At 39.5% G+C, this 27,730-nt stretch overlaps 1 protein-coding gene and 1 long non-coding RNA gene across 9 annotated transcripts in view; one reads left to right on the forward strand and one right to left on the reverse strand.

Moving 5' to 3' along the window:
• FBLN1 (fibulin 1) overlaps window positions 1-27,730 on the reverse strand; it is a 90,941-nt gene that overhangs the window by 38,098 nt on the left and 25,113 nt on the right. For 5 of the 8 annotated variants that reach the window (XM_035309591.1, XM_035309643.1, XM_035309625.1 and 2 more), the window contains 12 exons: window positions 25,087-25,258; window positions 22,653-22,712; window positions 17,211-17,291; window positions 16,459-16,560; window positions 15,020-15,157; window positions 12,337-12,474; window positions 9,878-10,021; window positions 8,797-8,925; window positions 8,175-8,300; window positions 7,501-7,620; window positions 6,501-6,632; window positions 5,834-5,957 (listed from right to left, as the gene is read on the reverse strand). In XM_035309591.1, coding sequence (XP_035165482.1) covers window positions 5,834-5,957; window positions 6,501-6,632; window positions 7,501-7,620; window positions 8,175-8,300; window positions 8,797-8,925; window positions 9,878-10,021; window positions 12,337-12,474; window positions 15,020-15,157; window positions 16,459-16,560; window positions 17,211-17,291; window positions 22,653-22,712; window positions 25,087-25,258 — 1,466 coding nt within the window. Of the gene's footprint in view, window positions 1-364; window positions 994-5,833; window positions 5,958-6,500; window positions 6,633-7,500; window positions 7,621-8,174; window positions 8,301-8,796; window positions 8,926-9,877; window positions 10,022-12,336; window positions 12,475-15,019; window positions 15,158-16,458; window positions 16,561-17,210; window positions 17,292-22,652; window positions 22,713-25,086; window positions 25,259-27,730 lie in introns of those variants that run through there. The other 3 variants (XM_035309607.1, XM_035309611.1, XM_035309635.1) reach the window with 2 other exon arrangements.
• LOC118155995 lies at window positions 3,657-20,839 on the forward strand. Its single transcript, XR_004746102.1, has 3 exons — window positions 3,657-3,789; window positions 12,091-12,094; window positions 20,828-20,839. It is a non-coding gene; the product is annotated as an uncharacterized LOC118155995 (long non-coding RNA).

A 27,730-nucleotide genomic window follows, 5' to 3' on the forward strand; every position in this document is an offset into this window, starting at 1 on the left:
TTCTTAATTTTATTCATGTGTGCAAAGATCACACATAAGTCTTCACAGGATGGTCATCTAATTAAGTGTGGATACTCCTGGAATATTTTCAGGTATAGTGAGTTCTGCATTCTTTACTGAAATGTCATCACTAACTCCCCTAAAGAGAATTCCTTAATTTTGTCAAAATAATGAAGCTACTTGGTTTTGTTGAAATCATGAAGCAAGCCAACACAGTTAATATCTTATTTGAAAATGTTTTCTCCATGTAATCTTTTTGGAAGCACAAATATCCTCATAAAAATGCCAAGACTTAATTCCTTTATAAAAGTAAAACATGTTTTGTAATAACCAGATTTAAAAAAAAAAAAAAAAAAAAAAAAAAAGACCAAAAACCCCTCAAATCTTTCAACTTCCTAAGGTTTGGAAAAGGACATTCTGCTGATTCAGAAAGTTATTTGTGGAGACAGATGTGCCTGTGGCTAGGAGTAAGAATTATTCAAAAATCATCATATTTTATCTTATTCTTTGGTGGTGCACACTACACACTGCACATTTCACTATGGGTTTAGTTAATGTGTGCTAATTGTTCATCTAATAACCACAAAGAAGAGATAGCAAATATTACTGCTTTCAAGAGCCAGAGTTCATTCTGGGGTCATGAACCATAAAGGCAGTAACAATGAACATTTAAATCACGGTGTACTCTCTAGACCTTATTTAAATGCTACCAGTGGGAAGAAGAAAATCATATGGTAGGGGAACTCAGCAGCCGACTGGTAACGAATGAGTAGCCCAAGACCCTGGGTGCCACTGCAGCTCTGTGGCGTCTCACGATGGATGGATGAAGCGGCCATGCAGCCACTGTGCCTGGCCACCACAATGTGTCGCTGTGGCCACAAGCACAGGGGAACCCGTGGGAGAAGGGGAGGGCTGGAGAAGGTATAGTGATGCTGCCAGAGAAATGCACACCGCTTGGCAGTGAGGGGGTTTTAGATGCATCTTAGCAGATCTCTGCAATGAAATGCATGGGTTAGAACAATAAGTGTACAGTGCTGTTGAATGCTTATTCCTGAATTAATTCCTGACTATTTTAGCTTTCTGCTATTTAGTTCAGTTATTTAATTTTCTTACTTTTTGTTGTTGTTTTGTTTGTTTGGTTTGGTTTGGTTTTTGTTTTGTTTTGTTTGTTTTTGTTTTTTAACTTGGCTGAAATAGTGCTTTCAAGAAATTACTAATAGTTTGAATTTTACATACCAAATAGTGGTTACTCATAAAGGAAAATTAAGCTTTTAAAACAAAAAAGATATCTTAGGGAATTAATACATCTCCTAACAGAAAATATTCTTCCCTCCTGTTAATTTCTGAGCCTGGTTTTCACATGGTACAGTGGCAATTCATTCAATTTTGCCAAAAGAAATTGAATGGTTTACAACACTTTCTTATACACTGAAGGGAAAATAACTTTTTTTTTTTTTTTTTTTTTTTTTTTTTTCAGGATCTATGGTTTTGTAATTTACTTTATACAGGGAAACTATCTCAACTTGCTGAATGACAAACCAAGTATGATTACCAAACTGTACACTACACATTTCTGAAATTCAGTCCTGCAGATTTCCAGAGCTGGAACAATTTTCTGCACTGCCTACAATATACTCCACCACAAAGGCATTCCCTTGATAGTGTGGATATACACTCTGCATGTTCCTCCTATCTGGAGCTAAAAACTTTCAAAGACCTTTAAGCCATAGAAGACACAGACCCCTCTCCATTTTGCCCTCAATACTGAGCCTTTATGTGCTATCCTATGCCCTGGCAGGGATGTATGGACCAGATGACTTCCAGAGGTCCCTTCCAACCATAACCATTCTCTGATCCTGTGATCCTTGATTCATTCATCCATCTTTCCCAACTGGGCTCCTTCCTTGCTTACTGCCCTTCCTGCTCACTCAAACCTTTGGCATCAGGATCTTCAGCAATGTGCCAATCCTCTTCTTCCTGCTCCATGCTCTCCTGGCTGACGCTTGTTCCTCTCAATTTCAGTCTCACAGTCCCAGTCCCAAAACGTATACTAGTTTCCTCAGTATCTCTGTGCAGCCACCCCAAACTATTCCTTGCTCTGATGGTCTTCATCCAAACCTGGCATTAATCACCCTTTACCAGAAAGGTACTGACCCTTTCCCCCACCATATCCTGCACTGATTTCCACAGTTTATTTCATCTTTGTCTCTGATTTTTTATACAACTTTACTTTCCACCTCTCAAGCATCTCTCAGATTAATTTTCCTCACCTGCTCACACCTTCAGATTTGGCCCTCCCTACATTCAGCCTCTGCCCTAAGTATGCATTTCCTTCTTACAGAGTTGGTTCTTCTCTCATCTGTGCTAGAAACACCTTTCATGAAATCTGGGTTACCTTTAAAAGCACAAAAGAAAGAAGCTCTGGGACTGTCAGGGTCTGCAGTGCCAGGCCCAGGACAGGTAGTAACGAACATTACAGAGATCAGGCTTCCTTCCTGTGGGAATGGGCTCAGACAGTCTGAAAAGTTGGTGCATGCACATTTTAGACTCTTTTAAGAGGCTCATGTCTGCTAAATTGGAAGAGGATTGTTTGCTGATAAAATAGAAAGACACCTCTACTGACAAGAGGAATTAAATTGCGTTGAGGATAGTCAAACACAGATTGACACAGAGGCTATGAAACCCTTATCACTGAAGGACTTTAAGCAAAAGTTAAACACCTTTCAGAAATACTCCAAGAAGTCCTGACACTCCCTTGACACACATGGGTAATTACGCATCCAGGTCCTCTTTTATAAGGTTTATGAAAAAGAGCTAGCTGCAGTTTTGCAAAAAATTTTAACTTTAAAAGTTTCACAGATTTTTGGTAAGGATGACAAAAGTGCAAAAGTAACAAATTTCAGATTTCTGCTCTAAAATCTGACCGCAAACTCTTCCATGAAAAAAATAAATTAATTAATCAATGAAATTTCTTAAACACACAAACCAATGTACTCCTGCCTACCCTTGTTCTTGGAAATGAGTGAACTGCTTTGGCAGAAATTTACCAAAACTTGAGCCTGAATTAGACACCTGGCATGTGCAATTTCAGACACTGGTTATGTTTTGGCAAAATTCTAAGCAGCTAAAAACATGTTCTAATAATGAGAAGCAACAGGCAACCTTAATAGCATGCAGGCATGTCTAAAATACAAAAATATTTCCCAATCTAGCTCAATGCAGCATACATTTCTGACACACCGCCATAACTGCTCTTTATCTTTTCTACTATTTTTCTTGGCTTAAATATTACAAATGTTTGACTTCAGTGTCACAAAAAGAGAATTTATTTGTTATCCAATTTGATAACAGAAGTGTTTGTCAAGGGCAGTGCAGCAAGTTAAGTCCTATTGTGAGTAGCTGTAAATCATAATTATCCTTGGAAAAATACCAAGCCTATAGGCTTATGAGAAAATATATATATATATACAGAATTTAAGCAAAATAGTTTAGACCATCAATAAAATTATTACATTAAGGACCAGACCATGCCAGGTACTTTGCTGGTCTTTGGGGATGCTTACATGGGGTGTTTACTCATGAAGCTGAGAATATCTGTAAGCTGTTCTGAGCTTTCAGCCTATAGCATCTGACAATCCTGCAATTACTTAATCTAATGACAATCACTTCTGCTACAATCACCATGCAAAAACCTCTGCTTTAAAGTTTCTGGAAGTTTCTGGATCACTGAGAGTGGTTGCCCGTACATAAGAATTTTAAGGAAAAATAAGAATGAACAAACTTGTATTAGTAGGACTGAGACTTATCAAATTATAGCTGTTCCAAAGAAAATCTGTGGTGTAGGGTAAAAAGTCCTATGGCATGTCATATTGATGGGAAAATAAAACATGTTGTCTTTCTTATGATAGGCCAAGTTGGTGAAACTGGAATGTGTTTTGAATAAAAAAGAGAAGAAACCAGTATTTCTAATAGATAGGACGATACAAGAAGCCAGATATTTTAATTTTAGAGTCCGGGCACAAGGTTAGGTGAAAAAGTGATTTAATGTCATTATCATGAAAAGGCTAACAAAGACATGCTAGCTATCAGTTATGATGGCTTATATATGACAAAAATTATACAAGAATATTTAAATTAATTTGGATTAGAAAGGGCACTAAATCTTAAGGAACTGTTCCCTAGTGGGAACAAGGTAACACACACCCTGATACTGGCATGCTGGTACAATAACAATAATAACTGGCTAAGTAGGAGAGTACCTATCTGCCCATTGAACTAACTTGGACATTTTGCAATACAGATAATTAATTTGTATTCTCTTTGGTTTATGCAAGCACATTTTTGACAATATATTTAGTAACTTTGTCTGAAGCTGTCAAGAGGTGAAAGCCTAATAAATCCAAGATAATCACTCAAAGACTTAAAATAATTAGAACTTTACTGGGCAGCTACAGGATTTGTTTCTGATTCACATCCTAATTACAGCCCTAGCACATCGGAAGAATCTCTCTCTATGAATCTGAGTTAGGCAGAGTAAGCCATTAAAGAGCTGCAACAGCCCAGACAGGAAAACAATTCAAACATTCTATTGCTTCCAAAAAAATCCCTAACAACTCAAATAGCCATTACTTTCAATACATCCATAAAAATACAGAAAAGAAAGAAGATGAAATGGAATATGTGTTTACAGCTATTTTATAATATGAATTTTTCAACTCTAGGATGTCCATAAGAATGAAGAGCTGCTAATTCTGCTTTGTGGCCCATTGCAAATGAGTTGTTTTTGATTTTTTTTTTTTTTTTTTTTGCATTAAGATAGATACAAATAACACATGATTTACAAATAAACAGTACATCTGCATCATGAGGCACTTCTTGTTTACTGATGTGACCAACATAACTTAAAATTTAATTATTATTGATGCATCTCAAAAGCATATTTTATAAATATTTGTTTTTATACTATGGAATCTCTCTGCAGCATTGTGATCAAATACATCTGCTATACCACTTACATGTCATTTTACAGCTTAAGGTTTAAACGGAAACTAATCAATCCCCACAAAGTCCCTCTGAGGAAGCTGGAAGCACCAGCTTCATTCTACAGAGAAGGTACAGAGATGGTGGGTTTATGAACAATGATTGTGTAGAGCAAAATAGCAAGCTGATAACCAGTGTCATTTATCAGCTTTCCTCTCGAGCTGATGCATACACTTACCTGGGTATGAGATACACAGAGAGTACAGGAGTACAAGGTAGCCATAAAGCCATAGGGCAGGTGGAAAAGTGCTCACCTGCATCAGCCATATAGCTATGCTACCAAAATTTTGAAACAGCTTCTAGCTAGCAATGCCAGCACCACGGGATGGGTGTAAATGAGCTGCCAGCTACCCCTCCTCCCATGTCCGTGTCTCTAATTTTCAAGACCAGAATAGCTTTCTCTGACCTAGGTTAAGAGCTATCATAAGAGATAATTCTACCACTGGAGTATAATAGTAAGCAAAGGCTGCGTGTAACAGAAAGGTTAGAATTTTGAAGCTGAATGTAATCCTCCTAACAGGCTGGCTGCAAGGTAGCCAGAGAGAGAACATCAACATATGGTTCTAGAGAACATTATAATGCAAACCATTGATACACGGCATCTTTTTAAGGGAATACCTTTTTTTTTGACTGAAATAGGACCATGAGAAAAGGACCAGGCCTATGTGTACAAAACTTGGGGTAGGCCTAACCAATAAAGTATGTATTTCCCAGAATCTGTTACATATTCAGTCAGCAGTGTGAGGTGAATATGCCACCAAAAAACATTGTACCTTGAAAAGAAAGTACTTACGTATCTCCAGATTTGCGGTAATTTTCTGGACATTCCAAAGACAGACAGCGAAAGCCCCCCTGGATATTAAAGCAGGTCTCATTGAAAGAGCAGTTGTGGATTTCTGCAACACACTCATCAATATCTGCCAAATGGAAAAAAGTGAATGGGTTAAACACATGCCTTTCCTCTATTTGCAGGTGCCATATGATGAAAGTATCACATTAGGTACTAAAGAATATGGGGTGCAATTAAACCTTATTACAGGATTAAGGAGAGCAGGAGAACAAAATGGAAGAAAACTAACCCAACCAACAGGCAAGAACAAGAAAAGAAAGAGCAGCAGTGCCACTAAGTGCGCAAGACTTAAATATTTGCTGAAGTGTCTACAGCATTATGATATTTCCTTTTAACAGATAAACTAATTCATATCATTTCACAGTGGGAATCTTCATTGAGTTTGCTCAAATTCTTTAAGAACAGTATAAAAACATTGCTGCATTCTATAGGCTGAAAAAGAAATTTCTATTGGCTCCTGTTATTTATTATAAAAAATTGATCTCTTCAGATTTCAAGCTGATACTGACTGTTTTACTTTTAGTGCTGCAGGACTGTAAACACAAAACCTTTCTAGAACTCTTCAGAAGCCCACAATCCAGTTACATCTCCCTCAAGCCATTGAATGTACCTTGGCAGTTGCGTGCATTTGGTGCCAACCTGTAACCGGTGGAGGGACAAGTACACTGAAAGCTCCCAGGAATATTAATACATCGAAAGGAACAGATATGACCTCCAGTAGGTAAAGCACATTCATCAATATCTGCAAGAGGAAAACACCACTAATTTACTATGTCTGCATGGCATTTTACTAAGTGCATATATATGTTGTTCATGCTGTGAGGTTGAAAAACTATTTCATGATTCTAACTAGTGGAAAAGGAAAACAATTATTGATTAGGGCCATAACTATCTAATGAAGGCTGTCAGGAATAAATGGAGGTGTGAAGAAAATTCAAAGCAATTGAAGAGCCTAAGAGACAGTCTTATAAATGTGTAATAACACTGTAAATACTGTGACACATTATTGTAGTACTTTACTAAGGTGACAGAGAAGAATAACATTATCCCTGTTTTAAAAAAAGGAAATTGTGATGTTTCACCCAAGTTCTTACTGCGTATTAAGTCCTAGATATCCAAGCTGAATTTCAAGATCTTGTCCACTGGATCACACCCACATTCTCCTCTTACTTGATCAAAGCCTACATACACATTAATTCAGAACCAGCCACAAAAGGAGGATATATAAAATACCATGTAATAATATTGTATATTACGTATGTAACACACAAACATGTTTGTATGTTCACTTGCTGAAGACAAGAAATTCTGCTAGTTGCTCAGTAAAAAAAGAAAAATTTAAAAGGCACATTTCTGACCAGTTAGGAAAGTATGTGAAGTTACAGTTCCATGTAAACAGCAAAGCTGACACCATACAATCAAGCAGAGATATCTCTAGATGAAGGCATGGGTGGAAGACTTTTATTAAGTACAGTTTCATAGTTTCACAGGGAAATACCAACAGAATCAAATGTTAAAATGCATCTATTAAGAGTCTACTAAACTGTTTATGTATGTTATGGCGTGAACAGAAAATGCTCAAATCCTTTATCTGCAAAGACAGTTCTTACCTTCACATGAAATCCCATCTATGTCACTAAGTTGAAAGCCACGACGGCAGTAACACTGATAGGAGCCATACACATTGGCACACTCTTGACTACAGGGGCTGCTCTCACACTCATTTAAATCTGAAATGCAAAATTATATATCTGAAACCCCAATTTCTTGCTGTATTTGTCACTCTTGTTACAGGACTGAGGCAAAAGCTTGATTTATTTATTTTTTTAATAATTAAAAAAGGATGGTTTACATATTACTGTGTAAGCTGGAAATAATGGGCTTTGGGTGTATTATTCTCAAGGTCTGGTAGTATAGGTTACTGTGTACTATTATTAAGGTGCGTGACTTGGAGGGGGTCGTTAGGACCACACCTGCATCTTTATATTTGGATATCAGCAAAGCTGGTTGTGAAACTCTTGAATCTGATATAGTCACATCACTTGAAAATGCGGTAAATACAGACACATACACTTCTGTGTGATCCAGCCAAAGAACAAAATATTGGAATTGTGGACTACAGCAGTCTTGATTAATCATAGCAGCATTCATGCCATCAAAGGGACAACATTGAGTTGATTTTTTGTACCAATTCAGAGCTGTCTTATGAGTTAAAATCAAACAAGAATAGCTGAACAGTGACAAGCTACATCTCACACTATATACATAATGCATATAGCCATACCTTCACATGACCTGCCATCAGTTGAAAGCCTGAATCCCATGGTACAAGTGCAGTAGTAGGAACCAGGAGTATTCTCACACTTGTGAGCACAAAGACGGCCTGGATAGCGTCTGCATTCATTGATATCTGCAATGATAAACATACAGAGATCTATATATTGACTGGCTTCCTTGAAGTAGTACGCTGGACGGGACCATGGTTTTGAGTTTTATTTTTATTTTTGAGATTTAAAATTAGAGAGGGAAAGATTTACCCAAAATGCTCATTTAAAAAGTACCCTTGTGCATAACTGAATTAGCCAATATAAAGAAGAAAGTCACTTTGATCTTCCAAAGGAATGTTTTGCTGTAGGTGCCTACAGAAAAAGTAATAGAAAACAATTACATGTACTCTCCTAATCTTACCGTTTAGCAGCATAACAGATAACATGTTGACAATACTAATACAGCTTCTGTTGAAGTATCAGCATTTCTTTAGTATGGTATTAGATTTATACAAATAATACAGTAGTCAATTTTACATTCAGATGAAAGGTTATGCAGAAAACCATAACATTCTTTACACAGGCTCATTTTTTAAAATGCCATGGTTGGATTTACTTAAGTTGATAGGTACAACTTACCGACACAAGTTCTACTGATGACATCAAAAGAATAGCCAGTTTTGCACTCACAGCGATAATTGCCTGGGGCATTTATACAAACATGTCCTTCGCCGCATGGCTGATTGGAAGATAAGCATTCATCCACATCTATAAAAAAGGAAATGTGATTGTAAGGACACTTATGAGGATGCAAGCCGAAAGAAGAGAAACATGTTAACTCTTAGTTCAGATGCATATTTGTGTGTCCCTTCTATCTGTAAAATAAAGTATAAATTCTTGCTGCCTTACAAGTGTTTTATGGGCTTTCTTTAGTAGTAACTGTAAACTTTTGAAACAGAAAGTGAGACTTGAATCTAGCTCCTAGCTTCAGCAAGATCAGAGTAATAAATGCAAAATTCTGAATGTAAAATTCTTACAGAATGAGGTATCTCTCACACATGTGCTGTAGATCTTGATGGGACTTGGGAAGAAAAAAATAAAACAAGAAATCAAGAAATCAGGTAATCTTTGGAGGAAATTAGGTGCAAAACTATTTTATTATGGATATTCAATATTCATGGAACCTATTTCTTCACCTAAGGTAAGATGTCAGAAGACCACAGTCAGTTGTGCTTTGATAAACATTTACAATAATTAAAAATGCAGGCAAAATACCTCTCTTTGCAAAAGCTACCTTAGTTAAATGCCAGCCCAAGACATATCTGCATTTCAACCTTGAGTGTCTTCTGAGAGACATTATGTGGCAGGTGGTCCTTGCATTATAACTACATATTGGGGAGATTTTAGACCACACAGCATTGTTCTGGTATATTAGTCACAGACAATATCCTTTTTTTTTTTTTCTTTTTTTTTTTTTTGGGGGGGGGGGGGGGAGTAATTGTCACTTCTGTTTTTCTTAGTGTATAATGTTTTATGAGTAATTTGAAGGACAGAGAGGATCTTTGTCACTCTTCACTTTCTGTGACTGCCATGAGGGAAAGAACAGGATCAAGAACTGATTCTGGGAACAAGAGAAACTTAGGCAGAGCCCAAGAAACCAGTAAATATAAATGGTTTATTTTCTCTAAACTGTTTTTTTTCCTTCAGAACTGTTACTTACCTACACATCTTGTTCCATCTTCATTAAGATGATACCCTCGGCCACAGCTGGGTGAGATTCGCTGGCAGGTGTATGAGCCATCAGTGTTAATGCATATTTGCCCAGCTGGACATGGCATGTTGGTGCTCAGGCATTCATTGATATCTAGAAGAGAACAGTAAGTCAATGTAACAATCTGCTGTCTGATGTTTCAGGTAAGATGTTTTTCTTACATCCGTCGTGGTTTGAAAAGCTCTGCTCATGGGAGCACAAACATTTGTGTCATTTAGCTTCAATAATATTATGCCTCTGGGGTGAAGACTGGGAGAGGTAAAAAAGGCCCAGATCCCATTCAAAAGCTGAGGAAATTGGCTATAGAATTGTCTTTGTTTAAAGGCCTTTGCAAGTCATCCCCCCTGAGATGTACAAAGAGATGATGAAGAATTCAGTTTACCAGCTCAACCAGTTATGTTGCAGTTGACGCATGAGGATTACAGCAAGTGAGATGTAGTAAGTCTTATAAGTAGCAGTTGTCTGCATTTTTACAGAGAAAAACTACTACTCACAGGTATTCATCATGAATACCTTACCTCATCCCATAATAGGTTGTCCATGTAAACATTTAAGAACTTGAACAGCTCTTTTTGTGTGTGTGTGTGTATTCACTATGCATCCCTCTACCATCCATGAAATGTATGGGATTTTGTTTTTACAAACTGGACATCATATCAGTTTGTGACACAGATACCCTTTGCCTGGTTAAAAAAAAAAAAAAAAAAAAAAAAAAAAAAAAAAAAAGAGCATCACACACACACAAGAATAAAAAATGAAAAGCAAAACCCCAGAATATGTAATGAGATGAGACTAAGCTATATCAGAGTATGATCTGGTACAGTTCTTCTAACCAAGAAGCTAAGAAACTCGCTGTTAACCCAAGGTTAGCAATGTGCTATTAGCTTGGAGAAAAGGAGTTTCAGAGTTAGGAATAAGTGGCTATAGGTGATACCCAAACAGCCTTCGACAACTGGAAATGTTAATATATCTAAGACCTGACAGTCTGTAGGAATAGTCACTGCTTGTGAATGTATGGACCTACATCTCAAAACCTTCAGCAGTATCCGGTTTCACATGCCTACTTCTCTGTATCAAGTTTTCCTCCTGACTTCACTGGAACGTGATCATTATTTTTCAGTGGTACTGCTAACTGTCAAAGAGCTACTGCTTTCCAGTTGCTACAATAAAAAGCAAAGAATTGCTTTGTTGGAAAGACAGTAAAGCTTTCATACTCTTTCCCCCTCAATACCATATAAGGCAGCAATTGATTCACAGTTTGTATAATCAGCTTGTGAAATTGTTTTGCTAATTATTTTGACCAAGATCCTATTAGGGGACATAACCATTACTGCTGCAAATTGTTGTGGATTTACTAATGTCAGTGCAGACATGGTAATTTCTACAGCTGTGGACCTAGTGTTGGCTATGGCATATAAGTGTCTTCAAAGGGTTTGTTGTGCACAACAACCAGCTCCCTTCATCTTGTTTGCAAAATTTTTGCAATTTTATTTTCAGCCTCAGTGTTTCCAGCATTGGATTTTGGCACTACAGAGTACAATATGGTCAGGAGAATGTGGGGCTGACAATGAGCTAGAATTGGCAGCTGCGGCTGCTCAGCCAGTTTCAAAGTCCACAAGTCCAAAACACATGATGCCGCTGGGGGGAATTTAAAGTTAAGTTGAGACTTGAAAACTCTACTCAAAGGAATAACTGATAGTTTTGTAGGTCACATTAGACAATTCCATTTAGAGTATGCTGGAAACCAGTAATTCTAACATATTTATTGAAAGGTTTTTACTCTGTTTTGTAGGAGCCTTAGAATACCTTGACAGGTCTTGGAAACAAGGCATTAGCACAACAGATTCTAAGCAGTCTTTAAAATAAAACTCTGCTCCACAGTGTATGATAATTAGTCCCCCATTCTCATACATAGTAATATTCTTCATAAACCACAGCTAAAGGTGGATAGGTCTAGCTAAAGGTGGATAGGTCTAGAAAGACCTGTGTATCTGCATACTAATATCAACAAAGTATGTTACAGAGGAAACCGTAATTTACAGTTTTTTATACTAAGCTTTAGCTAAAACCTTTTGAATAGAGGGGTATTAAAGCATAGCACTTTTCCCAGATTTAGTTTCAGATAAAATCTCTGAAGACTTAAGGAAAATGTTCAAATGCAGCCAAGTGCCATAAGTACCCAAATCTCATTAAAAATAGATATCTAGTATTTAAGTCTTATTTAGAAGTCTTTCATCTGTAAATCTTACCTGTGGGACCAACCCTGTCTTTAAAGAAGCAGAAAAAAGACATAGCAGAGCAATACATACATGAAGAATGACTTGAGAAGCTCAGAACTCACCCAGTGAAACTACAATTTAACTCCTAAACATCACTAAAGTATTTTCTGGGATAAGAGTATGTCTTACCAATACAGTTGCCTAGAGCATCTTGTATAAACCCATTCATGCACTGTAGCTTGGGTCGGCAACGGAAAGATCCTGGAGTATTCTGACAGATAAAATCGGGGGGGCAGTTATGAGTACCAGTCTCACATTCGTCAATATCTGGTACATCACAAAAAAGAATTGTTAGCAGGAGTTTGACAACCTTTTTCATCACATTTAAAACATAACACAGTTCAAAATGTAAGACAGATTAATCCTCAGCATATTTACATGCAATTCAATGCAGTGAACCGGGATCAAACTGAACTGTTACCTCAAACAGAATCTCAGTAAAAACACATATAGGAACGTATGTGTTTATTATGCTATTACATATTTAATTCTCATAACTAAATGTCTCAAAATGACTATAAAGCATCTGAAGCACCATGTTCAGCAGTGTTCAGTCTTGATTCAGCACTGTACTTATACATGGGCTTAACTTTGAAGTCAGTAGGACTTAATTAGTTGTCCAACTGCATTTTTAATTTTAACCTTGGATCCAAAGTAGACATTGTTCATTTCTTTCAAAAGTGAATTAATTAACCTTGACTCTCATCTATATAAAGGTCTCTCTGCATTATTCTGCTTTAAAATGCATACAAATATGATTTATGTGCACTTTAATATTCCATTCTACTGCATTACAGAAAATATTTTTTTGTGAATAAATTATGATTCAGACAAAGCAGACAAGAGCTAACAAGGTTTCATCCATTAACATAACCTGGTCCACATAGAATCACAGAATAGTCTAGGTTGGAAGAGACCTCCAAGATCACCGAGTCCAACCTCTGACCTAATGCTAACAAGTCCTCCACTAAACCATATCCCTAAGCTCTACATCTAAACGTCTTTTAAAGACCTCCACGGATGGTGACTCAACCACTTCCCTGGGCAGCCTATTCCAGTGACTAACAACCCTTTCAGTAAAGAAGTTCTTCCTAATATCCAACCTAAAGTGACCTAGAAGTGACTAAAATTTTATGTTCACCACCTCACAATGGAAAGAAATTTCCTGAAACTATTAAAATTCAGAAACTTCCCAGCTATAGCATACCTTGGCTTTCCTATCTATGCTATGGACACATCAGTAGAGACAACTGTTTATCCCTAACTGTTGTGAGATTCAGAAAATGATTGTGGGGCCTACTTTAAATTTAGTATGGGTTTTAAATTGTTATAATTAATTGTGTTAAATCAGCAAGGTTTTATGTGCTGCACAACTCAGTAACCAGACAAGTATTTTCCATGTCATTTTGCAAGGCATTTAAAAATCATACATTAAGATTATTAATTTTCTATTTTCATCACTATTAATATAATGCTAATAATTAACTTCACTACCATATCTTATCCAGGTAAGAAATTTCTAAAGCTAATGGCATGCATAATTTAATGGCTGTATTCCCATTTTTCCACCAGAGAAATATTGTTAATACTTGCTGGTAAGCTATTTGTGGGCCTAAAATTGATGTCATTCAAATCAACATGAATTTTACTTTAAAGGGAGAAAAGTTGGACCACAATACTTTCAAAACCCATCATCCATATATTCTGGGGGTTTTCTGCTGTAGTTTATCAGCTTTTTCTTTGTCTTCTTTTTCCCCCTTTAATCTATTATTCATCACTGATGACTCTGTGCAATAAAACCCTATCCAGAATTTTGTCTGAGTTCACTTACTCAATGGAATGAAATTACAGACTGTTTTTAAACAATTCTAGGTTCTGGGGGAACAGACCTTTTCATAGTGGAAACCAATTCTACATCATATGGCGTTTGCTGCCAATTTATGTTTGCAAAGGTAGCATGTCAGGTGCAGCTATGGATACATGTAACAGCATACTCTGAGCTAGATGAAACATGAAATCATTAATTTTTTATTTTTTTTTTAAAAAAAAGACTCTTACCCTTGTGTTCAAACACACGTAGTTGGCAGCACTGATTTAAACATTTTTTTTACATTTACATCCTCAAGAATGTTATGATTAAGAAGTGAATGCCATTGTAATGAATTTAATCCTCCTGAAAACAAAAGCTTACCTTTTTTTTTTTTTTTTTTCCCAAGATGCATCTATCTTAGCATTTTCAAACTGAACTGCCTGTTCATTTCACTTACCACTTTGCACTTAGAAATGTGCAAACTTGATTCTTTGAGATGAAAATAAACCATCAGATATGTGCCAGGAGCAAGACTTTGGCACTCCACTCATTAAGAGCAATCAGTGCACAAGACAAGACTAGAACTAGCCAGAAGTAAACACCTAAAAAATGCATACAATGTGAGTGTGGGTTCTTCAAATCATCTGCTTCAGTCTGCAGATCAGATCTTGTCACATAGCACAACTTGCCAATGTATAATAAACATAGTTCTTTCTTCTGGAAGTCTTACCATAGTCCACAGACAGCCTGTATTTGGTATTTGCAAGGTGACAGGTGGAAAACTACTGTCCCAGAACTAGAGCTGTGTGTCCCTGTGTAACTATGGCTTACACACATATTTCCCAAAACATAAAAAGAACAAGACATGATGATGATTTAATGTTTGTTTGTTTTGGTATTGTGTTTTTGTAGTTGCTGGGGTTTGGTTTTTTGTTTGCTGTTTTGTTTTTCTTTTTAAAAATGTAAATCTGGAAGATTTCAGTTTCTCTGCCCAGGACATACCTTTACAACGACTGTCATCAGTTAGTTCATAACCAGTTCCACAGCTCGTGTCCCGCTGACAGCGAAAGGATCCTAATGTATTGACACAAGTTTGTCCAATCCCACAGCTGTGTGTACCAGTGATACACTCATTAATATCTGGAATATGTAAAGGGAGAGGGTGGGATAGGGGATGGAGAAAGAAAGAACAAAAAAGAGTAAATAAAACTACTGGCAAGAGCTGAGATCAAAAGCTATCTGTGGGCACCTTCAACCACTGATTATTTTGGGCATCAGGATACAAAGAATGGTGTTGGTTTGTCCTCACACTCCCAAAACGTGGCTACTCCTCTCTATTCTTAGAGCGTTAGCCGTTTTGACTAACAGGACTGTTAGCTATTTTGACTACCAGGACTAACAACTGCTGATTCACTGTACTTAAGAACCGAAGGAAGTTGTGCCAAGTGCAAGCAAAGGACCAACAACCACCTGACTGGGTCTAGTAGCAGATGATTATAACTGTAGTGACTTACTGAATGCAGCAAACTTTCAGAAATGTTTATCTTGCTCTGGATCCCACCCACATATGGCTTAACGACTCCCCTGGCCACAGGCTGCAACTTTCTACTTTCTAGCTACTGATAGACTCATAGACTCATAGTTTGTGAATTTTTCATCTTTGTCTTGAATCCATAAGAGTATTTGGCATCCACACATGTCAAATGTAAGTTTTTTCATTTTGTATTTCACACTAGGCTAGTGTTAATCTGACCAATCATCAGTATCTGCTTTATATTCTGAAGTTTGTATTACAGCTACTTACCTAGACCCCCTTTTCAGTCGATGAGAGAAAAAGGCACTTATGAGTAACATTTCATCCTAGAATAGCTACACAAAATATATGAGGTGAACTGTGCCCTGGAAGTGCTTATTTCTCTTAACCAGAGGAAAAAAAAGGTGCCTTGGCTGACTAACTCAGAAGCAGATGTCCACATTATATACATCTAAAGTCAAGTGTGATGAGCTCTATCCCAGCCCATTTCATCTGATGCCCATTTAGTTTTTGTTCTGGGAGAAAATGAACAATTCTTCCTTCTTGACTATTCCCAGGCCACTAATGATACACACAACTTTCAACCTTTCTGTCAGTTGTGTCCTCAACAAGCTGAAGAATCTTACTCTATTTCATCTGTCTTATCAATTATTATCTGCTACTCAATTATTATCTACTAGTAAAATAGAACACAGGTATTTGATTTTGGCTTTGCTCACAAGGAAAAGCTTAAGATCTACTGTGTCTTCTTTTTAAGATTTCAACTCCTTTCATTGCTGATATAAACATATTCTGATCTCTTCTGACTGTATCTTTTTTTTTTTAAAAAAAAAAAAAAAAAAAAACTATTCTTGTTCTTTTGAAATAAGGATGTTGATCATCGAGGTATTGGTTTTAGTTCTTTTACCTTCACAGTTGACACCATCTGGTTGAAGCTGATACCCAACAAAGCAGGAGCAGACATAACTGGATCCTGTGTCTCTGCACTGCTGAGAGCAGGGACCACCACCTAATTGGACATTTTAAGAAGTCTTATAAAATTAGGAGGCTCTTCACAGGGACTGAAACAAATCAAAAATCTACAGGATGCTTGCTGATTTATTTAGAAAACCAAATAACTAAATACAAACATATTAGAAGAAGGAAAGGGCTAATCACTAGAAGCATTTGCAATTACTATTTTCATTTTTTCAGCACTAAAAATGAATACAAGGAGGAAGTAAATTAAACAGTTGCTCATAAATCCATCATTGTTAGAATGTGAAGGAAAAATGCTAGGAGCTCAGAAACCTCCTCAGATTTTGCCTGATAAGTTATAACTTTGTATGACTACTACTATAAAATAGGGAATAGAAGAGGAATTACCACAAGTTAATGAAACATTTTCACTATTAGCTGCATTTGGCTTTATTTTCAGCCTATAAATATTAGAACCATACTCCTGAATTAGCTATGGCACATCCTCTTTCCTATTCAGCAGGCAGGAAACATGAAAGGGAAAAGAGAGTATTGTAGGTGACAACAGATTTAGAGAACATAAAAGACTTAAAACATACTACGGTGATACTAAAGATCTAGTGAAGTGTGTACAGGAATCACAAAGGACGTGGAAGAGAGCTGGGGTTGTTCTGGCGACAGAGAGGACACTAAGAAATTTACACAGAATTTGGTTCATCATGAAGAAAACATTTTTTCTGGTCTCATTCAGAAATAAATCAATATTAGAAGCTTTTAATATTCTTACAATAGAGAAAGGGTTAGATACTTACAACTATTTGTTTTAAGAATATTGATAATCTTAGTACAAACAGATTCTATCATTTCCTGTTTTTCAGGAGAATGTCTGGATAGGCATTAAACAAAAGGCTTGAGACTGGTGGAGCAACTTAGACTGGTGGATCAAGAGCAAATTAGACTGGTGGAACAACTCCCTGCAAGGCCTGAAGGAGAGGCACCAGGCTGAGACTCCCCTGATGGGGGTGGACCCTCTGCCCGGTCACTGTCGGGCAGAGAGAGGGGACCTAGGAGTTGAGGAGGAGTGGAGACAGGTCCCTGCTCGGCGTTACAGGAAACTCCCCCCACTGCCTGCCCCACCTTCCCAGGTGCCCTTATGCAACAGGTTTGAGGCCCTGGAGCTTGAGACAGCAGTGGATGAGGGTGTGACAGAAAAGTTAACCAAGAAGCCTAGGGCGAGGAAGTCTGCTCCATGCCTCAAGACTGCTCCCACCAAGAAGGAGAGAAGGGTGATCGTGGTGGGCGACTCCCTTCTCAGAGGAACGGAGGGCCCTATCTGTCAGCCTGACCCTACCTGTAGGGAAGTCTGCTGCCTCCCTGGGGCTGGGGTCAGGGATGTTGCCAGAAGTCTTCCCAACCTGGTTCACCCCTCTGATTACTACCCGCTACTGATAATCCAGGCTGGCAGTGATACCACTGATGAGAGAAGCCTGAAGGCTCTCAAACAGGACTTTAGGGGGCTGGGACGGTTAGTGGACGGAGTGAGAGTACAGGTGGTGTTTTCGTCCATTCCTACAGTGGCAGGGAATGGTTCAGAGAGGACACAAAAAGCCCACCTGATAAACACGTGGCTCAGAGGCTGGTGCCAACACAGAAGTTTTGGGTTCTTTGACCACGGGGCGCTCTACTCGGCACCTGGCATGATGGCTGCAGATGGGTCCCAACTGTCCGCAAGGGAAAAACGGATCCTGGCCCAGGAGCTGGCAGGGCTCATTGAGAGGGCTTTAAACTAGGTGAGAAGAGGGGTGGGAATGAAACAAAGCCAGTTGGAGGTGTGCCAGGGGGAACAGTGGCAAGGCTGGGGGAGAAGGCTAAGGCTCAGCTGAAGTGCATCTACACTAATGCACGCAGCATGGGCAACAAGCAGGAGAAGCTGGAAGCCATTGTGCAGCACGCAGGCTATGACTTGGTTGCCATCATGGAAACGTGGTGGGACCACTCTCATGACTGGAGTGCTGCAATGTCTGGCTATAGGCTCTTCAGAAGGGACAGGCAGCACGGAAGGGGTGGTGGAGTGGCTCTCTATATTAGAGAGTGTTTTGATGTCGTCAAACTCGAGGCTGGGAATGACAAGGTGGAGTCGCTATGGGTTAGGATCAGCGGAAAGGCCAACAGGGCAGGCATCCTGGTGGGGGTCTGTTATAGACCACCAAACCAGGATGAGGGGACAGATGAGGAGTTCTACAGGCAGCTGGCAGAAGTTGCAAAATCATCAGCGCTTGTTCTTGTGGGGGACTTTAACTTCCCAGACATATCCTGGAAGCACAACACAGCCCAGAGAAAGCAGTCCAGGAGGTTTCTGGAGAGCGTGGAAGATAACTTCCTGACGCAGCTGGTTGGCGAGCCTACCAGGGGAGGTGCCCCGCTAGACCTTCTGTTCACTAACAGAGAAGGACTGGTGGGAGACGTGCTGGTTGGGGGCTGTCTTCGGCAGAGTGACCACAAAATGGTAGAGTTCTCGATACTCGGCGAAGTCAGGAAGGGGATCAGTAAAACCGCTGTCTTGGAATTCCAGAGGGCTGACTTTGAGCTCTTCAAGACACTGGTTGGCAGAGTCCCTTGGGAGGCGGTTCTGAAAGACAGAGGAGCCCAGGAGGGCTGGGCGCTCTTCAAGAAAGAATTCTTAGTGGCTCAGGAGTGGTCTGTCCCCACGTGCCCAAAGACGAGCCGGTGTGGAAGAAGACCGGCCTGGCTGAGCAGAGAGCTGTGGCTCGAGCTTAGGAGAAAAAAGAGGGTTTATAATCTTTGGAAAAGAGGGCAGGCCACTCAGGGGGACTACAAGGATGCTGCGAGGCGGTGCAGGGACAAAATCAGAAAGGCCAAAGCTCATCTGGAGCTCAATCTGGCCACTGCTGTTAAGGACAACAACAAATGTTTTTATAAATACATCAACACAAAAAGGAGGACTAAGGAGAATCTCCACCCTTTACTGGATGCAGGGGGAAACTTAGTAACCAGAGATGAGGAAAAAGCTGAGGTGCTTAACGGCTTCTTCGCCTCAGTCTTTAACAGCAAAACCAGTTGTTCTCTGGACGCCCAGTACCCTGAGCTGGTGGAAGGGGATGGGGAGCAGAATGTCACCCCCACAATCCATGAGGAAATGGTTGGCGACCTGCTACAGCATTTGGATGTACGCAAGTCGATGGGGCCGGATGGGATCCACCCGAGGGTGCTGACAGAACTGGCGGAGGAGCTGGCCAAGCCACTTTCCATCATTTACCGGCAGTCCTGGCTATCGGGGGAGGTTCCACTTGACTGGCGGCTAGCAAATGTGACGCCCATCTACAAGAAGGGCCAGAGGGTAGACCCGGGGAACTATAGGCCTGTTAGTTTAACATCAGTGCCAGGGAAGCTCATGGAGCAGATTATCTTGGGTGTCATCATGCGGCAGTTGCAGGGCAAGCAGGCAATCAGGCCTAGTCAGAATGGGTTTACGAAGGGCAGGTCCTGCTTGACGAACCTGATCTCCTTCTATGACAAGGTGACACGCTTAGTGGATGAGGGAAAGGCTGTGGACGTGGTCTACCTTGACTTCAGTAAGGTGTTTGACACCGTCCCCCACAGCATTCTCCTCAAGAAACTGGCTGCTCATGGCTTGGACTGGCATACACTTCGTTGGGTTAAGAGCTGGCTGGATGGCCGGGCCCAGAGAGTTGTGGTGAATGGAGTCAAATCCAGTTGGAGGCCGGTCACTAGTGGAGTCCCCCAGGGCTCGGTACTGGGGCCAGTCCTCTTTAACATCTTCATCGATGATCTGGACGAGGGGATCGAGTGCGCCCTCAGCAAGTTTGCAGACGACACCAAGTTAGGTGCGTGTGTCGATCTGCTCGAGGGTAGGAAGGCTCTGCAGGAGGATCTGGATAGGCTCGACCGATGGGCCGAGGCCAACGGTATGAAGTTCAACAAGGCCAAGTGCCGGGTCCTGCACCTGGGGCACAACAACCCCAAACAGCGCTACTGGCTGGGAGATGTGTGGTTAGAAAGCTGCCAGGCAGAGAAGGACCTGGGGGTATTGCTTGACAGTCGGCTGAATATGAGCCAGCAGTGTGCTCAGGTGGCCAAGAAGGCCAAGAGCATCCTGGCTTGCATAAGAAACAGCGTGGCCAGTAGGTCCAGGGAAGTGATTGTGCCCCCTGTACTCAGCTCTGGTGAGGCCGCACCTCGAGTACTGCGTTCAGTTTTGGGCCCCTCGCTACAAGAAGGACATGGAGGTGCTCGAGCAAGTCCAGAGAAGGGCTACGAAGCTGGTGAGGGTTCTGGAGAACAAGTCTTATGAGGAGCGGCTGAGGGAGCTGGGACTGTTTAGCCTGGAGAAGAGGAGGCTCAGGGGCGACCTTATTGCACTCTACAGGTACCTGAAAGGAGGCTGTAGCGAGGTGGGGGTTGGTCTATTCTCCCACGTGCCTGGTGACAGGACGAGGGGGAATGGGCTAAAGTTGTGCCAGCGGAGATTTAGGTTGGATATTAGGAAAAACTTCTTTACTGAACGGGTTGTTAGTCACTGGAATAGGCTGCCCAGGGAAGTGGTTGAGTCACCATCCGTGGAGGTCTTTAAAAGACGTTTAGATGTAGAGCTTAGGGATATGGTTTAGTGAAAGATTTGTTAGCGTTAGGTCAGAGGTTGGACTCGGTGATCTTGGAGGTCTCTTCCAACCTAGACTATTCTGTGATTCTGTGAGATAAGCACTATCAATGTGGGCAAATGCAGCTATTATAACTAAAACTTTCAAGTGAATTAAAGAAAAACATTTTTTTTAATTATCGCAGTTTCTAATGAGAACAGGGCCATTAATACAAAACAGAAATATCAGTCTTCAGACACAGTACTGGCAAAGGCAATGATATTACAAGGAACAGTAACTTTGAGGTTGAGATGGACAGTTACTGCTTTCTGAACCTCTGCTAATAATGTGAACTCCTGTCAGCCAAAGTAAAACTTATCATGGAAATGCTGGAAGAACAGAATTTATTTCCTTATATACCATGAAGGTTCTCTAAACCAAGTGTTGCAAGTTCCACTGCATAGGAAATTTAAGCTTCCCCTGGTAAAGATTGGAAAATCACAAATAATTTTGACTTGCCAAGTTTATCAGAAAATATATTGCAGACTGAAACTCTATTTTATAATTAGTCACACCAATCCATCTCCTGAAAACATATGATTAAGTGACAAATGCAACAACTGATTACATAAAGAAATAATGCTAGGAAAATATGTAACATGGTGTTTTTTTTAATGTGATCTCTTGTAATTAGCAGCTGGAGACAGGGGTTAGAGACAGTTTTGGCTTTGTTAGAGCCCATGTTGGCTTTTGGTTAGAGCCAGTGTTTGGCTAATGACCTTATTACATGTTTTAAACTTCTCTAGACTGTAACAGCAATACAACATGCATCACAGTAAATCATCTCACAACTGGAAGTCCACTAAATTGATTTTAACCTAAATACATTACTTAGTTCTGAAATGCTTGTAAAAAATAATAAATCACTGCTATTGTAAGTTTACAGACATGTAAATCACACATGACAAGCAGTAAATCAGAATACTTAGCAGAACAATATCCTAACAACACATTCTTCCCAGGAGGCAGAACAGTCTGACTACTGAGGACACTAGCTGCTTTTCTTCCTTTCCTTTTTTTTTTTTTTTTTCCAGGTGATGCATCTCAAAAAGAAACAAGTTCCATTTCATATCCAATCTGATCATCCCATCCCAAGAGGAGAATAAAGGAATACACATATTTAATAGAGGCTCCATTGATTCTGAAGAATCCAGAGTACTCCATGGGTTCAGTGAGTAACACACCTGAGATGTTATCAACTAGAAGTTAAATAAAAGTTAAATGTATAGTCTAAGCTTCAGCTGGGTAAGTTTAATACCACCATGGCAGACAATGCCTTCCTTTAAGAACAACTGAGGTATCACATAATGGCCTACTATTTCTTAAAAGGCATCTTTATTCTGTTCTTTTACCCTTAACTAGCCTAGGCAAAAACTTTGGGCTAATTGCTAGATCTAAGCCTAGTTAACTTTTACTGGAGGCAATCACAGAAGAGCTGGCTAACAGGACTAGTCACCTGACTTACCTCTGCAGCCATCATGCAGATAAGGATCTTCTTGGTCTAGTTCCTCCTTTGAAATTTCAACTAAAAAGAGTAGAGAGAGACATTAGAGGAGAAACACTTTTCTTCTCACAGTAAAAGGCTGCCTGCTTGGGATGTGATTCAGACCAAAGTTTTGGATAAAACAGGACAAAATTAAAGAGCATTATTTACATATTTTGCAGCTATTTCATGCTTAAATTTGACATTCAAATGCACATGCCCATAAGGCATTTTCCATCTCACTGATTCAATATGAAAGTCATGCCGTGATCATAGATTGCATATGGGCTGAGATTTTCAATTGCAGGTTCTTACCATTAGGCTTTTAACCAGAGCTTAACCTGATTTTCGTAAGACATGTTGTTGAGGCATGCTTGGTTTCCATTGACTTTACAGTAGCTTGGAGTACTCACAGTTTTAATGAAAATCAGATTAACCTCAATTATTTATTTAGACTTCATTCCAAAAAAACTCCACACCCAACTTTTGGGCACCTAATTATAGCATGCTTTCAAATATGCTTAATGATCAGCAGTACTTCTGCTGCATACATGTGTCATGAGAGTCCTTTATCTCTATATGGAAGGTATAAAAGAGCTGAACACGTCTACTGACTGAATCTACTCCTTAGCCAGAGGACTAGCTAATGGACTTTGCCAGTCCCCACCAATTTGAACACTTCAGAAATGGTAGGCTGGTATTGAAATGTGTAAAAACACAGTCTCAAAATACTCTGGTTATTGAGCAGGAAGCTTAGTGCCATTGCAGCACTCATCCGTGTGCCTTTCAACCAATGGTCACTTAAAAGCAAATACTTGGTCAAGGATCTGGAAGCAAATCTGTGAGCAGTGGCACAAGGTTGGGTTGGACACAGACCTCTCAAGCCATAAAGATACATTTTGGTCATACAGAAGCTGTTGAAAGCAGTTTGCCCAAGACTTGTTTGACTTTGTAGAGGACTCTGGGAATGCAGTTACCCAAGACTCCTCTTTATGTGACCAAGAAAGCATCATACATGGAGTCTGCCTTACTGTCTTCAGCAGAACACCTTGTGTGTCTTGCTACTGCACAATACAAACACAAGGTACTAGTCTAAGAAGCTGCCATACAAAACAGAGACAGACCTCCTCTTCATGACTAGGGAAGGTGCTGTTCAAGTATTCTTTGCTCTACCTTTCTACAGGTAATCTTTGCTGTTAATAGGGCTATCTGACATATGTCCAACCACATTGTTGTTTCTTAGTTCAGTGGTGAGAACTTTGTCCTGACCTGCTTGCTGACACCTTGCATTAATGGTCATTGTGAATGCCACTTGCCCATAGAAGTAAGTGGAGAAATACTGTACATTGTGCTTGTAATTCTGGATGGATTTTCAGGTATTGATATATTTCTCATGTCACACAGATACTTTTGTCTGCAAATTCTTGGTATTAACACAGTAGTCTAGGTGCAAAGTATGTACTGCTGTAGTCATTTCAGTCAGAGCAAACGGACAAGGGCAATTCCCCTGCTGGGACAGCAGTACACAAAGAAATCGGCAAGCCATTTCTAAAGGTTACTTGATTAGGGCGTACACTGACATACGCCAGTTTTCAGAGACCTGAAACAAATCTGCTAACACACTGGCTCAAGCACAACAGCTCAAGTTTTTGTGGTGGGGTTTCAGTGGTTGATTAGGGTGATGTTTTTAAAATCTGCCACTGGTCATCTTCAAGTCAGAGTGCATGTTTTCAGTGCTCAACAGCCCATGAAGGAGGGAGGCAACATTCTACAGCATGACTTTTCTGCAGTTTCAGTTCAGTCTGTTAAGTGAAAGATGAAAAAAGAAAAAACAGGTCTGTAAGTGTCAGTACGTCCATACTCATTCTCTTCAGCTCTGTGGACTAGGTATGGAGAAGTGTGTCATGAGCTGCTGCTGTCTAGATCTCCCTCTCATCTGACAACATAGAAGTAAATGAAGACACAATGTTGCCCAGAAATGTTCAGTTCTCTTAGACAGACTAAGCATTTCAAATTCGTAGTCATTTGCCTCACACAAAAGGCAACATTTGAATTCTGCATAGCTAGCAAATGCCATCTGGCTTTCAAATCCAGTTAAAAGAACCAAGAATGTTAATGGCTGAAATAACTATCTTATAGTTAAGTTCTGATCCAAGGAACTGAGTGACCACTATTTAACTCTTTTAGTCTCTTGTGATACATATTTCAGCCATCACCAGCAAAAAGAAAAGAACAAAAACAAAAACAAAACAAACAAACAAACAAACAAAAACACTGAGGGTCAATATATATGTACATTAAATTACTCAAAGGTGGTCTGAAGTTAGAGAAATTGCAACAGAAATTGTTTACAAGCACTGCTTGTACCCCATATGATTTCCTGTCTTAATCTTTTATAATTTGCAAGGTAAAATACCTGGTTCCTTTTTAGGAGCATCATCACTGATGGACACATCAGTGCCTTCATGCCCCTTCACACAACAAGCTCTGAAGACGATTCCACATTGGTATCCTATCTTCAGGTTGGGTTCACAACTCTGTCCTTGAACTTGGGCAGTCTTTCCCAGCAAACAACAGTAACAACATTTCTGTTAAAAAAAAAAATAAAATAAAATAAAAGTCACGTTTTAGCCCCAAATCACTGCAAGTTTTCTCAGTAGTTTCAATAGCGTTATCTCACCTTGGCAAACTGCTGGAATTTTTCCTGCAAACTCTTTCATAGCTTCTGTTATACTTAGGCTCAGCTATTTTAATCTATAGTTGAGTTCAGTGGGCTACAGATCTGGCCTACAGAGCCATACCTGGTACCCAAATCTAGTTCTAACTATTGCATATGTTGAATGTGTGTGCACAAACATACCAATACAGTGATGTGGAGGACCAGAATGTAGGAAGGACCTATGTATAGGGAATGACAAGGCTCCCTGCCTCCCTGCCTCCCCAGTTTGAACACCAGTGAACAGCAGGAACTCTTTAACACCTCTGCATCCCTTTTGTGTCCAGATCATTAAACTGAGGCATAATCAAGAAAGTGCATGATTCACTTTACAATTAAACTGCCTACCCAACTTCCCCCCCCAAAATACCCTTCTCAAATCTAACAGACAAACAAGCAAGCACATATAACTAATCCAAAGCTAGTGTTACCTGGTCATAAAGAGAAGCTTTTCTGCTCTGGAGAACAAACCATATGGTCAAGCGTTATTTAAAAGCATCACCGTCCTGACATGGCTTCCAGCAATGAAATATGACCCACACCCTCTACACATGCTGAACTACAGCCCAGTGATACACCACAGAAGTGAACACATAAATTAATCCTGTGGAGGTTTCCTTTAATTTTTAATTAAGCAGAGCAGATAGAATAAAAAACAACTAAAGCACTTTAAGCACCTCACTTACTGAAAAGGAGGTAACCATTACATTTCTTTCACTGTTTTGAAACTACCTATATTCTCAAGTTTTCCCATATAGTGTGTTATATATATGTTTCTCTCACTATATGGCAGTAAAAGGTTCTTTTAAAGCCTAAAGCAGCATGAAAGTAAAATAATAAAGCATTTTTTCCCCATTTCTTATTTTTTTTTTTTTCTTTGAAGCATTCTGAAAGAAGTCCATGCTGCAGACAAGTATGCTATTTTGTACTCCTTTTATATACTCAGCTGAATTCCTCCTCTGCTGCAGAATACTGTATGGCAGGAACTCTTCCCTCCTGGCCAGTACTGGGGTCTTCCTTTCATGCCCACCATAATGCACATTTTCCCTTATTAGCTACTGTTTGACTGAACAGTTCCTCACTACCTTTTTATTATTTTGTTCTCCAACTACATCTGTACAGTGGCAGATGCTCTGGCTTCATCACTAACATGTCTAGGATATTTCCATCTTTTCTGGATTTAAAAATAAAGACTTGATGATCTCTTTCAGGAATTGCCACATTTCTGAGGATTTATTTTGTCTAACATCTTCCTGAGGCAGCCTTCTCGAAGTTTTTAACATCTGTCTATAATTTTGGTGGATTCCCAATTCTCACAAACATAAATTACAGACAAAACTGAGCTGAAGATTCATTGTTTGACTTAAGCTTGTGTATTTTTGATAACCAAATGTTGAGTTACTGAGTACAGCTGATTGATACCAAACTATCATAGTATATCCTTTTGGATATCCTCACTAGTTTCTGCTGTTAGGCATATTAACTGACTCACATCTACTTTGCCTTGTCACACAATGCTCAAATTGGGAGTTACAGAGTTTCCCTGGATGTTTTTGTCAGTATTGAGCCTGCTAAATTTTGCAACGTCCATGAGAAACTGCATCTCCATTTAACATAACTGTATGCATTGAACCATTTGTTCAAGCCTGTATTTATTTTAATTGTGCATGATCCATCTTGATTTAACACTTTGATAATGATGATAATTTATGTTGATAAATCACCTGCAAAATGATTCAGAGATGAAAAGTGTCAAATGTTTTCTTAACTGATGTTTAGGGTAACTGTTTTTTATGGTAATTGACCCTAAAAGATTCTGTACTGGCAGTCCTAAAGCCTAAGATTTCCTGTTCAACTAAAGAAATAAGATGGGGAAGCTGGTGGATGGCCTTATACTCAGAGCACACTCAGGACTCTGTATACCTGCATACTGCTCTGCATCTTATTTGTGAACTTGAAAAATTGCTTGCTCTCCTTTTCTCTCAGTTCTTCCACGGTGGAACAGTAATAATATAACAGTGATATGTCTGGTTTAATTGATGTTCACAGAACACTCTGGCATTCTGAGACACAAGGTACTATGTCATTATAACCATCACTACCCGGGTAAGATTAATGTCAGTATATTCTTTTTCACACTAATTCTTTCCAGGATTATTAGCCTATTCTGAAGGACTCTTACCCTTCAGTTTGGAATGAAGTCTAAACTCTATATTAGTTCAGTTCTCAATGTGTTTGCAGCCATTTTCCAGAGGCTGCCAGCTGCCTGGAGGCATGTTATGAAGACCATTCGCCCATTTGCTAAAACCACTGCTGCCTTCATGGATGGCACTACTTAGGTACC

The sequence above is a fragment of the Oxyura jamaicensis genome, chromosome 1, assembly GCF_011077185.1.
Source record: "Oxyura jamaicensis isolate SHBP4307 breed ruddy duck chromosome 1, BPBGC_Ojam_1.0, whole genome shotgun sequence".
Lineage (NCBI taxonomy): Eukaryota > Metazoa > Chordata > Aves > Anseriformes > Anatidae > Oxyura > Oxyura jamaicensis.